At 40.9% G+C, this 17,611-nt stretch overlaps 1 protein-coding gene across 1 annotated transcript in view; it reads left to right on the top strand.

Moving 5' to 3' along the window:
• The first annotated feature begins 652 nt into the window (after window positions 1-652).
• Window positions 653-17,611, top strand: part of LOC142098704 (hemoglobin subunit alpha-3-like) — a 35,334-nt gene continuing 18,375 nt past the window's right edge. The window contains exon 1 of the mRNA XM_075181521.1: window positions 653-740. Within this exon, the coding sequence (XP_075037622.1) occupies window positions 658-740 (83 nt within the window). The 5' untranslated portion in view covers window positions 653-657. The remainder of the gene's footprint in view (window positions 741-17,611) is intronic.

The following is a 17,611-nucleotide window of genomic DNA, read 5'->3' as shown; positions in this document are numbered from 1 at the left end:
TATCATATGGGGAACTAGCTATGGCATACATTAATACATTAATTAGGATACATAGAATCTAATGACATAATACCTATGTGAAACTTATTTTCCCTATTCTCTGAGTAATTTTCGTAAAGTATTGAATGGTATTATTTATCCTGCATACCTATAACTCCCACAGTTAATACGGCCACTAGTTACATAGTATGTACACACTGCCCACAATCATAATGGCCACTGGTTAATAATGGAAACATATAGATATAAAACTGTTTTTCTTAACCCAAACATTAGAAGCTCACAGATGTGGGAATCCTGACTACTACTCTAGCAACACACACAATTTCCTTGGCATACATTATTGATACATGTTACAGGACTACGTGAAAGTTCCGATATGGCCAAGGCGCATGCACAAAATGTCGGCGCCTAGGGTCTACGACGCACGAGCAAGATGGCAGTGCCCGTACTCACAGCGCACGCGTAAGATGGCGGTGCCTAGTGTTTATAACACAGCTACCTCCACCACACTTAACTCTTCCTCCTGATGAAGTTTTCTTGCGAAAGGAAATGTGTTGAGGCCCTGATACAATTGATCACCATATAGAGAATACACTGCCCTCCTATGGGTTACATCTAGTGAATACCTCTTCATTGATCTTTTGTGCGGAGTCTATGGGAACTTTTCTGTGTACCTACTGGGGATCTAAGAACCTATACAGTGTACCTACCTTATGGATTACAGATAAGCTTTTTATGTTATTTATTGTGAGTTTGTATTTTATATTATATGCTGATTAAACCACCGCTTATAAAAAAATACTACACCATATGGTATTATTATTTCCATTTCCCCTACCTAATGAACAGAGGAGATTATATGTAAGAACAGTGAAGCAGTTTATGAATGCCTGAGAAGCAGTCTCACAGATAAGCTGTTTATCTCTTAATATCTGGTTCGCATGGTTTATTTGATCACCGGGTGGAAGCTCTGATATGTTTTGACATATTACACTATATAGTGTTCTTTTTTTATGTTTACCGGTGCATGCAGAGTACTGTGCTGATTAAGATGGATACCATTTCCAGCTGACCACCTAGATGAGTGTTTATTCATACTACATCTGGTACGCACATCTAATAACACACGTCGGGTGACCTTTGGGGACACCATTAAGAACATATTCTCTGGGTTTTCTGTATCACTTACCTACCCTTTCGGAGCATCACTTTGTAGATTGGGACTCCATAAGTATAGTGTAACCCTTCTATAACACTATTTGTTGATATATTCTCAAATACTGCACCAGAAGGCGCCGTCCTTCTCTCCTCTATTTCTTCCAGATTGTTTCCAGATATACCGTCCGGTCCTTGAAGGCTGGCTGCCACACAACATTGTGGAGGTGCTTTAAGATAAGACTATTATTAAGTTTCCCATATATCCAATCATTGGGTTAAGTGCCACATTGATAGCTCGACTCTTTTATCCCTTGTATATATATATATATATATATATATATATTTATATTAGAGATGGGCGGGCTCAGTTCCCCGAGATCCGAACCCGTCTGAACTTCACCTATCCGAGTACCGAGCCGAGCAGGCTCGGTACTCTCCCGCCTATTCGGATTCTAAATCGAGGCATAACGTCATCGTGACATCGTCAGATCTCAGAGCTCGGTTCTCGCGATATTTGAAAAGCATAAATACCCGCTTCCACAGCAATCCATCGCCATTTGACAGAGGGAGAGAGCAGGGTTAGGTCACAGGCTGTATTAGAGCAGGGACAAAGCACTAATTGTATACCTTATTCTTTCAATTATTATTGAAATTCTGCTAGCAATTCTTCTAGCAACTGTTAGAGCAGGAAGAGAGGAGGATACAGGAGGCATTTTTTTGAATATTTTGCACTACAAGTGCTTTGGGGTGTCTCATATTCCCCAGTGTGAAACAATAATTTTTCTGGCTGCAAAAAGTCTAATCTAGCTGCACTATCTATTGAATATATTGCACAAGTGCTTTGGGGTGACCCATATTCCCCAGTGTGAAACAATAAATTTTCTGGCTGCAAAAAGTCATATCTAGCATTACTATATATTGAATATTTTGCACTACAAGTGCTTTGGGGTGTCTCATATTCCCCAGTGTGAAACAATAATTTTTCTGGCTGCAAAAAGTCTAATCTAGCTGCACTATCTATTGAATATATTGCACAAGTGCTTTGGGGTGACCCATATTCCCCAGTGTAAAACAATAAATTTTCTGGCTGCAAAAAGTCATATCTAGCAGCACTATCTATTGAATATTTTGCACTACAAGTGCTTTGGGGAGTCCCATATTCCCCAGTGTGAAACCACAATATTTATGGCTGCAAAAAGTCTTAACTAGCAGCACTGTCTATTGAATATTTTGCACTATAAGTGCTTTGGGGTGTCTCATTTTCCCCAGTGTGAATTTTTGGAATTTTTCTTTAGGACTTGCATTCTCATTATGAATTTCCTTCTCTGACTTATGTCTCTTCTGATCATAAATGGGAATAACTGAGTTATTTTCTACTGTGTTGTTTTCAATCCATAAATCTTCCAAAATTTTTAAAGGTACTGAATCCTTTTTATCTATTATTATTGGTGAATGATCATCCAAACCAATTCTTTTTAATTTCTTATGTGCAAAGAATCTCTGTCTACATAGATCCCTAGTATATTGATTGAGTTCAACAAAGAGATCAAAAAGATTAGGATCACAACTTGGAGCAAATTAAGCCCCTTCTTTAAAACTTGTAGCTCCATGGGATCTAATATTCTAGTAGAGAGATTAAAAATCCCTGTGGGGTGGGAATCAGTGTGTGTTATCTGTAATTTTCTTCTCCCCCTCCTTCCTCTCTTTCTCTCCTTCTTTTTGGAGTTCTCCTCATCAATGGTTCAAAGAAGTTCCTGAGGGGAATAGGTTCCCTTGTGTTCATTCTCTTTTCTGTTTCTAAAAAAAGAGGAGGATTATTGTATGTTTTGGGTCCAGTCCCTGTTCTTAATTGTTGATCAGAGTTCTCTTCAACATCATGAACATTCTTTTTAGGGGAGACTCTAGTTCTTCTATCTCTATACTCTTCATATGGGATTTTATTATAGGAATCCTTTCTTGATCTATATGGGTGATTGAACGCACCCCTCTCTCTAGTTGAACTGTTGATCATGTTTCTATTTTTGTCAGTATAATAGTTCTAAGTAGATGTTTGATCGTATGATCCCTGATTTTTTCTATATGTTCTCACCCTATTCGACTCATAATCTTGAGTGTCTCTATGGTACGTCTTATTTTTCGTTTCTACAAGATCTTTTTCGTACTCAATCACTCTTTTTTTGAAAAGTTGGTCTCTATTTTGAAATGCAGGGCTTTATAACATATCTTAATAATAATGTATATAATTTAACCTTTACAGGGAATTGGAGCTCTGATAGTGTGAACTTCTTATATCTAACTCTATTAATAAATAATATGGAAATAAATTCAGACTGAAAATTATCGCAAAAAGGTTGATACTAATAACTATATTGACTTTAAGAGCGGACATTATAAACCATGGCTAACAAACATTCCCAAAAATCAACTAGGCCGTATAAGAAGAAATTGCTCGAATATTACAACCTTTGAGATACAAGCAAAAGAGTTATTAAGATCTTTTAAGAACAAAGGATATCCACAAAGTATCCTGGATGAAGCATATACACACACTATTAATATGGACAGAACCTCTATTTTACAATTTAAACCAGACAAGGAAAATCATCATAATAATAAAGTAAATAAATTAGGAGATAATGGTTTAAAATTTATTTCTAAATACAATGTCGAAAAATATTAAACAAATCATCAAGAAAAATTATCATATTTTAAAACAAGATTTTATCTTGAATACTGTGATTCCTGAACATCCGTTTATAGTTTTTAAAAAGAATAAAAATATGAAGAATCTATTAGCCCCCAGCCATTTCTCTCTTAAAGTGAACAATGAGGAAAATTTACACAAAGAAGAGTTCTTGTCCAACACAAAAGGAAACTTCAAATGTGGAAGGACACGTTGTACCACCTGTAAACATATAAGAAATAAAGATAAACAAATAACATCGCATTCCACAGGTGAAGTTTTCAATATAGAAGGTTTTTATAATTGCAATACCACATATTCTATATACGTGTTGCAGTGCCCATGTGAAGAAATATCATTAACAAATTGGAAAATCATAGTGTATCTAGACACTTTAAAGATACACATTCTGCTGATCCCACTAATTTGAAAGTGTCTATCATAGAATCTATTATGCCCACTCTGAGGGGTGGAGACAGGTTCAGGTTTCTTTGCGAGAGAGAAACATTCTGGATTTTCAAATTATGTACCCTTATGCCTGAAGGTCTAAACGAGCATATTGAATTCAACGATAAATACATTTAAATAATCTTTAGATCCACTCTCCTTACTTCTTCCATACATTTCGTTTTTATTGCTATATGATATGTGTACATATGGATACTATATACAGGGTATTCCATCATGTATTGTATTAGGTGTAGATTGTCTACAGTCTAGTATGCATTCCATAGCCTCCACTATTAATATACTTATGCAATATCTTTGTCCCATAGATATTACTTTCGGTTTCTGTATATATTAGATATTGCTAAGGACCCATATGCTAATTCTATCTCTTTATCTGTTCTTATATTTTGTAATTTTGAGAATACTCTGACTAGAGATTATCTTTGCATTATATATATATTAGGTAGACAACTTAGGATATTGGGCACTAGATTAATGCCCAGCTATGAAATAATACATTTATGAGGTCACAAGTTCTAATCCCTGCAGGGATAATTAAATTTTATAAATAATAAAAATGTTTTCTTTTAATATAGGTATTTTTTTATTCCATTCTATTATATTAATCATCATAATGCCATTCAATGAATATGTTTAGACACTTTTTCGTACAGATAACGATGTGTGTATATGTGTGTATATATGTAGAGATATTGGTATTTCTCTTCTCTTCAGTCAGACTACATTATTGTATCCACATTATATTATGTTTTTTATATATAATGAGTAATATAAATAAAGGAACATGCCAAATACATGATCCGGTGTCAAACTGTGGAAAACATTTACTTATATATATGAATTTCCTTTATATTCCCTATATGGAATACCAATAAGCAAAGGGTTAACATCAAGTGAAAAACACCATCGGATGAGGAATAATTAGATAGAATGAACAACCAATCATAAGGATATGATCCTCTTAAAAGACAGAAGGGAAAGAGGGGAAAAAACATCTTTGAAAAAGTTAGTTCACTGCTAACGAAACACGTTAGAGTTAGGATTCCCCTACATCTGGATCGCTATTTGAAGGAGAATATACCTCCATCATCTCCAAGGAGACCATTCTGTGTTAATTTGAAGATTCGGGACTAGTATATTTACTCAGTGTGTATGCCGAACTGCCTTAACATCTGAGGCAGTTTCACAATAGGACATCACTCCTCGACAAACTGGAACTCTGGCACCTGAGTATACTTATCCTGATATCTGCTGATATACACCACCCACATCTATCAGCGGTGGTTTGTCATCTGTCTTCTCGGGATGTTGATCTCAACGTATGAGATGTAAATACCTCAGTGTTAATATCTTAGCGCTTCTACTATCTATATGAACTTTGATCGATCATCGTGGAATCATTTTAAAGCCACATAAATTAATCTGCACTTCACGTTCCGGAACACGCTAGATCCTATTACGGATCTGTGTTCATGCACCCTCGCGCTACAGCTGTACTAAATCATTGGGTGAAATCTCTCCTGTTATTACCTGTTGATCACCAGGACCTGATCCATATATTTTGTTTTTTTGATATAGTGTACTGGCCAGACACTTATTATTACTCATTTTTACCCTCTCATTGGGAATGTGTTTATTGTAACATCGTATCGGGTATTACCCGTTATATAATATGTATTACACACATGTAAAATCGTCTATATATATATATATATATTTTAGAAAGTCAAACAAGGATACGGCGCACAATGGTGTGTTACTAGGAATTTATCCCAGGTTCAGTGGGAAAATAATAGTATAGTCAATGGATCAAAGTTCCACGTTTGCTGGACGGTCTTATAGGACCAAGGATATAAGTCCAGTTTGCACATATAAAAGACAGAATAATAAGGCATAGGATTAGTAGGAGCAGTGTGTTAGTGATAGCCCATCACCATAGTATTACACACCCAAAGGAAATTATATCGCTTATCTGTATGATTAATCCAAAGACTGGAACACAGCTTAACAACCACTCCTCTTTCAATATTAAGTGGTCAGCATACTCAGCAACTGCAAGTCTGGTCTCCAGTCAAAAACATCAGCATACTGTAAACATCATATCTTTCTTCCACTCAATGGGTAAGAAAAAAAGGAGATAATACACTATATGGTGTAGTATTTCAAGGTGTGATGGTGTGGTGACCCAAATACACAGGAAGTCCTGTTTGAGGACGAAACACGTAGAGGCTCTTTTCCAACTGTTCCTGTGTATTTGGGTCACCACACCATCAGTCAATCCTGTGCGGAAGACTGTGGGAGGTTCCTGCTGTACCTGAGGACATGGTATATCTGATACCTGAATTTCAGATAAGCTTGCATTATTATTACTCTTTGTGAGTGTGCATTTTATATGTTAAATCCTGATTAAATACTGTTACCTTGAAATACTACACCATATAGTGTATTATCTCCTTTTTTTTTTTTTTTTTTTTCTTACCCATTGAGTGGAAGAAAGATATGATGTTTACAGTATGCTGATGTTTTTGACTGGAGACCAGACTTGCAGTTGCTGAGTATGCTGACCACTTAATATTGAAAGAGGAGTGGTTGTTAAGCTGTGTTCCAGTCTTTGGATTAATCATACAGATACGCGATATAATTTCCTTTGGGTGTGTAATACTATGGTGATGGGCTATCACTAACACACTGCTCCTACTAATCCTATGCCTTATTATTCTGTCTTTTATATGTGCAAACTGGACTTATATCCTTGGTCCTATAAGACCGTCCAGCAAACGTGGAACTTTGATCCATTGACTATACTATTATTTTCCCACTGAACCTGGGATAAATTCCTAGTAACACACCATTGTGCGCCGTATCCTTGTTTGACTTTCTATATGATTCTGGACTTACCCACCTACTATAAGGAAGGCTGCCTCCATATGTGGAAGAGGTGTATATGTGGACTTTCTCTATACTAACTTTATACAATACTGCTGTGAGCGCCATTGTTTATTACGTTTTTGGATATATATATATATTTTTATATATTTTTATGTAATAAATATTTTTATACCCTCTTTGGACGCACCCTGTCTATCATTGTGGTTCTATATACATTCTGGAGGTTGGCAATCTCATATAGGGTATGCGACAAGAGAATATATGAATTTTTGTATGATATATTACATGTGATATGTTGAGGTGACATATACGATTGTAGCACAGTAAGCCAATCTGTCTTTGAGTCACTATTGACATCTGGGCTGGTTTGAAAGATTTGACCAAAAAAATTGTGACCTTGTCCATAACTCCAACCAATCCTTCTATTAACATGCAAAGGATGGTGGAGGCCCTAGCAGGGATTAAACTGTATTTTTCCTAATTTGCACTAATAAGGTTTGGGTGTAATATACACTCAAAGATGAGTGCTCAATTGCTAAGAGTCATTGATGAAGAGGAAGACAAGCAGGCTTGTCTGTAGAATTTGTAGGCAAATTCTACTGCGTTATATAGGTAACACCCAAAGAGAAGAGCTCCATTGCTCCATTTTTAATTGTAACTGCTGAAATAGAAATAATAGGGCTGACAGTCTTGGTCTAGATCTGCAGTTACATTTTATTGTAGCATAGCTCACTCAGAAACAGGAGAGGTGGCAGTTTTCAGTTCTAATCTTCCTCAAGCAATACTAAATCATCCCCACTGGAATGCACCATCATAGAAGTCTGTGTACTATGATGTAATTCCCGATAATGGGCTTCCAAATGGAATTAGTAGTTCATTTTAGGGCAGAGCTGTCACGATTTTTGGGTGAGGTGCAGTATGTATGTCCTGGCAGAGCAAATATCAAAATGTTGTGCGGACTTAACTGCATCACCACTGTGTGTCTTGGGAAAGCTACTTTTTTTCCCAACAAGCAGTTGCCAGAGAAACTGAAGGAGAAGACGTCATTACAAGATCTTGATAGCTCTTGGATCCTGGCGAAGCAAATTAAGCATTTAAACTACAACTAAAATATAGTTAGCACATTTACTTTGTTTTATTTCATCCATTAAATTTTTGTAGCTCCTTGTCAAAATGTATTAAGGCAATCGCTTGACTCAAGCTAACCGTGTCTGCACTCTCTTCACAGGTGACTACTTCGCTAGACTAAAGTACATTCCCCTCAAATGCCAGTCTTCTTGCAGCTGCTGCATTCTCCTACATGCTGTTGCAGAAAGCAGACATTGTCCTTAAATTTTTAGGGACACAAACAGCATCTCCTGCATGTAATTTTTTTAAAAGTTCTGTAACACCAAGTTGATTGTGTGAGCAATACAGGAAATGTGATGGAATTCCACCCCGCTGTAATGCTTGAACAATATTAGTGTTGTTATCAGAAATGACATATCCTCAGGAGAGTCCAAGCAGGATTAGCCATGTTTCAATGACATCCCTTAGTTTTTGTGACAGATTGTCAGCTGTATGCCTCTTAGTGAAGCTGCTGATACACAGAGTAGCTTACTTCTGAAAAATGTGACGTTCTTGGGTACATGCTGTTGCTGTCCCTGCTGGTGAAGGTGAATGACCAACCCAGTGGCCTGTCACAGTCATATAATCTTTAGTTTGCCCAGTTCCGCTTGTCCACATATCTGTGGTTAAGAGTACAGTGGGTAGAATGCCATTTTGTAGCCCAATAATAAAATTTTTAGGAACCTTCCGGTACAGGTGAGTAATAGCTTTTCTAGTAAAATGGTATAGTGATGACATTTGCTAACAGGGACAGAACACCTCAATTAAATGTCTTAAACCAACTATATTAATAGAGGACATTGGACGCAGATCTAATACTAGCATAGTACCCAGGGCGTCTGTGATCCGCTTTGCGACTGGGTGACAGGTTTCATACTTGCTTCCACTTGCAAAGGATTGTTTAACTGTCAATTGTTGCTTCTGGGGATATTGATGATGGAGGTGTTGGGGGTGTAGATTGCAGGTGCTGGGATGTAGATGAGAGAATGGAGGTAGATGATGCTGGACAGCTTGTTGTTACTTTTTTTTAACCTAAGTTTCTGATTTTCATAACAGCTTTCCATGAACTCGCTGAAAAATGACGTAACATGGATGAGGATCCTAGATGGTTAAGGTCCCTACCTCTACTGAGTGTGGCTTTAACAACGCTACAAATGGCTAGACAACTGTTGTCAGGATTTGTGTAAAAATAATTCCACACTTAAGAGGTGGATTTCTGGTCTTATGCCCAGGCATGACAATGGCCTTTTTCTTATCACTGGCACGAACTGCAGCAATTTTTCTTTGAAAGTGTATGAAAATCATATTGTGACCTATGAGGTGGTCAAAATTGAATGGAAATGAATGGAAATTAGTGTTAGTGAGGTTAATAATAATTTAGGTACAAAATAATACCTAAATTAAGTTATTTTAGGCCAAAAATTTTTTTTTTTTTATCAAATTGCAAAACAAAACCAAACAAAACCAAGACCAAAACCAAAACACGCAAGGGCTGTTTTGGCAAAACCAAAACCAAAACATGAAGGTAATCCAGATCCAAATCCAAAACCAAAACACGGGGGTCAGTGACCATCTCTAATATATATATACTGCATATATTTATATATATATATATATATATATTATAAATGGCTAGTGGCGTGTGTTAGTCTGTCTGAGTGTGGGAAAAAAAAACATGCTGCAGCGCCACCTGCTGGGCAGAGTTATACACTGACCTATATATTTCTTGAAGGAGAAGTGACAGTTGGGAGTGGTTGGTGGTTGCCGGGGGTGACAGTGGGGAGTTTTTAACACCTTAAGTAGCTTGATTTGGCTAGAATGCATGAGTATCATGCACGGGTTAACTGACCTACTAAATTCTTAGTGTGTGTGGAAAAAAAACCTCAAAAAGGGCTGAAATTTGGTATACTGACATTATTGACGAGTTGAGGAGTCAAACTCATTTTCGTGAGGTAATTTTACCTCATGAACACACATGTTTACAGGGGCGGATCCAGGGGGGTGCAATCGGGGCAATCGCCCCTCCCTAGCAGGGGTTTGCTGCCGACGGCTGCACAGTATGTGCAGGTCCGTTTGGCAGTGACAGTGTGCTGCCCGGCTGCTCTGATTGTGTTTTAAACACACTGTCCCTGCCTGTTACTGCCGAGCGGACCTGCACATACTGTGCAGCCCCCGGCAGCCTTAGAAGTCGAAAAGAGGGGCGGGGCCTAAATCGCCCCACCCTAACATCATTCCGGGGAACAAACATTTTCTAGATCCGCCCCTGCATGTGTAGCGGCGTGTGTTAGTGTGTGTGTGGAAAAAACTATTTTCTCAGAAAGGGCATATCCGAATGACCTGAAATTTGGTATACTGACATTATTTGACAAAAAATTGCATGAGTATCATGCACGGGTCAATATATATATATATATGGAATACAAAAAGACAGGGGGCGCCAAACATAGTGTATTAAAAGTGATATATAACACTCTCCACAGATATGTAGTGCTCGTACCGAATAATCAATGAATCTGGGCCAAGATTAGCAGTCACTCTGATGGTACCGGATAAGATAAGAATCCTCTCAAACGAGCCCTTTGTTCAGATGGCACATCCAGTCATATTGACTACCGCTAATCTGCAGACTCAAAAAATGGCCACAATAGTGTAATAACGTAAGACCAAATCAGAGCAATCATATATTTAATGGCAGCAAATTAGCTCTGCAACACAGTAAAACAAATGCCCGTACATAAAAATGGATAAAAACACGCTTATCTGTCCTCTAGCACATGCGCAGATGAAAGGAGTACCAGCCGGCAACGTCCCATACACATCCCACAACGGTCACAGGATACAGACAAGAAACAGCTCTCCGACGCGTTTCGTCTTGTATAAAGACTTTTTCAAGGATATATATATATAAATATATTTATTTACACATATATAAGTGACAGCAATCTCACTCCATGATAGTGCTGAAGTTAACCACATGATGTGGTGGCATACCATGTGTGTATTATACAAGGAACATGTGCATTAAGGTTTCTGCCTTAATCGTTGTAATTTCATTGCTTTTTGGAGTTTGAGTGGAAGAGTTTCAATCGTTTTCTTACATTTTAGATGGTGTGTAAGCGTAAGAAACCTTAATTGGGCATGTTAAACCGTAAGATTTTTTGTCTATGGAATTTCATAGCTTTTTTTAAAGTTAAAATGTTTCTGAAATCAAATTCAGAAACGTGAAGACAAAGATTTTACGGCAGATAAGTACCACTTGGCTCATCTACTTCCCACTATTATTTTTAATCCATAATAAACAAGTGTGTTTAAGTTCCTCTATTATATTAACCTTTACCATCTCTGTTAGATGCCTATCCCACCTAAACACTACTGTTTTGGCAAAGTAATTTCTCTTCAGATTTACTCTAAACCTAGTACCCTCCATTTCCAGTGCATGTCTTTTTCTCACACATACCCCATTATGTATGTCCTGGCAGTAGTGAGGTGCAGTATGTATGTCCTGGCAGGGGTGAGGGGCAGTATGTATGTCCTGGCAGGGGTGAGGGGCAGTATGTGTTTCCTGGCAGTAGTGAGGTACAGTATGTATGTCCTGGCAGTGGTGGGGTGCAGTATGTATGTCCTAACAGTAGTGAGGTGCAGTATGTATGTCCTGGCAGTGGTGGGGTGCAGTATGTATGTCCTAACAGTAGTGAGGTGCAGTATGTATGTCCTGGCAGTGGTGAGGTGCAGAATGTATGTCCTGGCAGTAATGAGGTGCAGTATGTATGTCCTGGCAGTAGTGAGGTGCAGTATGTATGTCCTGGCAGTGGTGAGGTGCAGTATGTATGTCCTGGCAGTAGTGAGGTGCAGTATGTATGTCCTGGCAGTGGTGAGGTGCAGTATGTATGTCCTGGCAGTAGTGAGGTGCAGTATGTATGTCCTGGCAGTAGTGAGGTGCAGTATGTATGTCCTGGCAGTAGTGAGGTGTGGTATGTATGTCCTGGCAGTGGTGAGGTGCAGTATGTATGTCCTGGCAGTGGTGAGGTGCAGGATGTATGTCCTGGCAGTAGTGAGGAGCGGTATGTATGTCCTGGCAGTAGTGAGGTGCAGTATGTATGTCCTGGCAGTAGTGAGGTGCAGTATGTATGTCCTGGCAGTAGTGAGGTGTGGTATGTATGTCCTGGCAGTGGTGAGGTGCAGTATGTATGTCCTGGCAGTGGTGAGGTGCAGTATGTATGTCCTGGCAGTGGTGAGGTGCAGTATGTATGTCCTGGCAGTAGTGAGGAGCGGTATGTATGTCCTGGCAGTGGTGAGGTGCAGTATGTATGGGTAATAACCTGAGGCCAGTGGTCGAAGTGGGAATTCAGAAGCGCTGGTATGGAAATTAGATGGGAATGGCGGGGGAACTGGGGTCTGCTTTTGACCCCCTGAAGCACTAGGGACACCGAAAGTGTAAAATTATTTTTAGATGTTTTTAACACTGTATAGTATGATCTAAAACATATTAAGTGATGCAACAGCTGTATGTCACTCACCTCTCCTGTGTCCAGTTACCTCTCATCTGTGTCCTCTCACCTTTCCCTCATGTCTTCTGTGTTCCCATATCTTTTATATCTCCTTTTTGTACTTACATTTTCCCCGATATCTCATGTCCCTTCAACAGGGCGGGACTGGGACTAAAAATCAGCCCTGGCATTTAAAGCACACAGGCCCACCTCTTGTGGGCTCCATGCACTATATTGTTGCACACTGATGCTGGCGCAGTGTGCGTTGCTGGTGCAGTACAACATGATGTAGTATGAGTGTGTGTGTGTGTGTGGGGGGGGGTATTTATTTCTCCTAATGACCCTCAACATTACATTGTTAGCACCCATATTACATCAATAAATACCATGACAATACATTATTAGTACCCAAATTACAGCAATAAATAACCCCCTCCCCCACACACTCATACTACATCAATCACCCCCACATTACAGCAACCTGCATCACCTCCACATTACAGCAATCAGCATCACCCCCCCACATTGCAGCAACCAGCATCACCTCCCCACATTACAGCATCCAGCATTACCCCCCACATTACAGCAACCAGCCTCACCCCCATTACAGGAACTAGCATTACCCCCCATATTACAGCAACCAACATCACCCCCATTCCAGCAACTAGCATTGCCCCCCACATTCCAGCAACTAGCATCACCCCCCATATTACAGCATCCAGCATGACCCCCCATATTACAGCATCCAGCATGACCCCCCACATTATAGCGACCGGCATCACCCACATTCCAGCGACCAGCATTACCCCGCACATTCCAGCAAACAGCATCACCCCTCACATTACAGCAACCAGCATCACCCCCATTCCAGCAACCAGCATCACCCCCCACATTACAGCAACCGGCATCACCCCCATTCCAGCAACCAGCATTACCCCCCACATTCCAGAAACCAGCATCCCCCCCCCACATTACAGCAACCGGAATCATCCCCCACATTACAGCATCCAGCATCACCCCCCACATTCCAGCAACCAGCATCACCCCCATTCCAGCAACCAGCATTACCCCCCACATTCCAGCAACCAGCATCACCCCCCACATTACAGCAACCAGAATCATCCCCCACATTACAGCATCCAGCATCACCCCTCACATTACAGCAGCCAGCATCACCCCCATTCCAGCAACCAGCATTACCCCCCACATTCCAGCAACCAGCATCACCCCCCACATTACAGCAACCGGCATCATCCCCCACATTACAGCAATACCCTATCATACTTATTAGAAATACTAAGCCCCAAACACACTACAACAATGCCGCCACCATATACTACAGCAATACCACCAATTATACAGGCGCCACTGTAGGAAACCAATGTTTTGCTTTTTTCAAATCTCTCACAAAATAGCAACAGCAGGGTACTTACACACATATAGTTAACAGGTACCCTTTTCCCTCAATGAAATAGCAGAATTTTCATGAATCATTCCACATGAAATAAAACTAACAAATATATCAGAAAAACATAACTATTGAATGATCATTTGAACCCACATGGCCGCATTAAAAGTATTTCCATCTACAGAAAAATGTCAGAGAAAAATATTTTTTATACTACAGTAACTGGATATGCGTCTTTTCTATTCATTTCAAATAACACAGTATATTAATTAAGGGGGATAGAGGAGGTGGGTGGTAGATATTTGGATGTGATCCATCAGTTTGATTAGATAGGAAACATTTAGATTATTTACCTGGAGACATCTACCCCCTTGACAGGCAGGGCTGACAAGAGGAATTTTGGGCCCCAGTACAGCAACTTCTTTGGGCCCCTGTCATATTCAACAATGAGAGACTTGCCTTTGGCAGAAGTTCATATTATGCCACACCGTAGTGCGCCCAGTTTATATTATACCACACCGTAGTGCGCCCAGTTCATAATATGCCACACCGTAGTGCGCCCGGTTTATATTATGCCGCACTGTAGTGCGCCCAGTTCATATTATGCCACGCCGTATTGCCCCCAGGTCATATTATGCCACACCGTAGTGCCCCCAGGTCATATTATGCCACATAATATTACCCTCAATTCATATTTGGCCATGCAGTAGTGCCCACAAATCATATACCATAAAGTAGTGCCCCCAAATCATATTATGCCACACTAGTGCCCCCAAATAACATCATTATGCCATACAGTAGTGCCCAGTCAAAAAACTCATTTACAAATAAAAATTGGTACAGCATATCAGATACTGAGAGTGTGAGTCCCAGGAGCAGCTTAATACACCATTTACAATGCAAACAAAAATAGATATATTGACACAATCACAGATAAAATTTATGACAAGCAGTGCTTTTTCCTCTTAATTAAAAGTCTCTGTACAGATAAATATGCAAGAAAATTACAGCGCAATAATGAGCAATGCATAATGTTTTAAACGTCATTGGAAACACAGTAGTGCCCCCAGTTCAACAAAGGATGGTTAAAAACACATTGCACACGAGAAAATATATGAACTTACCTGATTATGGCATCCTGTGTTCTGTTCACCTACTGGGCGCTCTGGGCAATGAGGGATCAGCAGCTGTCAGCTCACACAGGCAGTCGGGAGCAGGGACCGAGGGCAGTGATCAAAGTGAATGGAGTATGAAGGCTTGATTTTTTATTTTCTTTTAACACTTGTCCCCTCTGTGCATTCCCATTCTTCATTACTACTTGTGCACCCTCTTCCCCACTGACTGTCTCACCCCTCTCCCAGCACCCCCTTTCCCGCTGGCTCTCTCACCCCTCTTCCAGCACCCCCTTCCCCCTGACTCTCACCCTCTTCCAGCACCCCCTTACCCCTGGCTCTCACCCTCTTCCAGCACCCCCTTCCCTCCTGGCTCTCTCACCCCTCTTCCAGCACCACCTTCCCCCCTGGCTCTCTCACCAATCTTACAGCACCCCCTCCCTCCTGGCTCTCACCCCTCTTCCAGCACCCCCTTCCCTCCTGGGTCTCACCCCTCTTCCAGCACCACCTCCCACTGTCTCTCTCACCCCTCTTCCAGCACCCCCTTCCCCCTGGCTCTCACCCTATTCCAGCACCCCCTTCCCCACTGGCTCTCTTACCCCTCTTCCAGCACGCCCTTCCCCCTGGCTCTCACCCTATTCCAGCACCCCCTTCCCCCTGGCTCTCTCACCCTGCTTCCAGCACCCCCTTCCCCCTTCCCCCCTGGCTCTCTCACCCCTCTTCCAGCACCCCCTTCCCCCTGGCTCTCACCCTCTTCCAGTACCCCTATCCCCCTGGCTCTCTCACCCCTCTTCCAGCACCCCCTTCCCCCTGGGTCTCTCACCCCTCTTCCAGCACCCCTTTCCCTCTGGCTCTCACCCTCTTCCAGCACCCCCTTCCCCCCTGGCTCTCTCTCACCCCTATTCCAGCACCCCCTCCCTCCCTGGCTCTCTCACCCCTATTCCAGCACCCCCTCCCTCACTGGCTCTCTCACCCCTATTCCAGCACCCCCTTCCCCCCTGACTCTCACCCTCTTCCAGCACCCTGGCTCTCCCACACTCATGAAGACCCTACCCCCCGTGTGAAAATCGCGCCCCCCCTCCCCCACAACCCCGTGCGAAAATCGCAGCACCCCCTCCCCGCGATCCCCTCCTTATTCAGAAAAATAAATAAATACTGTGTCCACATTGCAGGGCACAGTGCACAGGATAAGGGGGAGGGAGCAGAGGAGCCATCGTCCGTCGCGCAACAGAGTTGCCCAGGAATCCAAGAAGTGTCGGTCGGCCCATCTAGCCATCGGCCCTTCTGGCATTTGCCACTCTTGTGTTTTTTGGTTTCGATTTTGGATCTGTATTTTTTTTAGAAAAATTGCTAAAATATGCTAAAATCACCTAATTTGACTCTTTTTCTGATCCTACATTATTATTAACCTCACTAACACTAATTTAAAGTCATTTACAGTCAATTTTGACCACCTCACAGGTCACAATATTGTTTTCATACACTTTCAAACAAAGATTGCTGCAGTTCTTGCCAGTGATAAGAAAAAGGCCATTATCATGCCTGGGCATAAGACCAAAAATCCACCTTTTATGTGTGCAATTATTTTTACACAAATCCTGACAACAGTTGTCTAGCCATTTGTAGCGTTTTTTGTAAAGCCACACTCAGTAGAGGTAGGGACCTTAACCATCTAGGATCCTCATCCATGTTACGGCATTTGAGGTGAGTTCATGGAAAGCTGTTGTGAAAATAAGAAACTTATGTTAAAAATTAACAACAAGCAGTCCAGCATCATCTACCTCCCTTCTCTCATCTAGATCCCAGCACCTTCAATCAACACCCCAACACCTTATTCATCAATATCCTCACAAGTGATGGGAGTTAGTCCTGCATCCAAGTTGCTAAGGCTAGATGACTCCTCCTCTAACCATGATTCCTCTGAAGAATCCTTGAGCGGTAGTCTCACTGCTGCTGCTGTTGGGGGTGGATCGTCAACCCAGAAGAAGACTACTATTAGTTTACAACAATTGACTGTTAAACAATCTTTTGCTGGAGGAAGAAAGTAAGAAAGCTGTCACCCAGTCGCAAAGTGGATCACAGACGCCATGGGGACTATGCTAGTATTAGATCTGTGTACAATATCCACTATTAATGCAGCTGGTGTTAGACAATTACTTGAGGTCTTGTGTCCCCATTACCTAATTTCATCACGACACCATATTACTAGAAAAGCTATTCCTCACCTCTACCAGAAGGTTCGTAAAAATGTAATTATTGCTCTACAAAATGCCATTCTACTCACTGTACACTT

This window comes from Mixophyes fleayi, chromosome 7, assembly GCF_038048845.1.
Source record: "Mixophyes fleayi isolate aMixFle1 chromosome 7, aMixFle1.hap1, whole genome shotgun sequence".
Taxonomy (NCBI): Eukaryota; Metazoa; Chordata; class Amphibia; order Anura; family Limnodynastidae; genus Mixophyes; species Mixophyes fleayi.
This window is presented reverse-complemented; position numbering and strand designations above follow the sequence as displayed.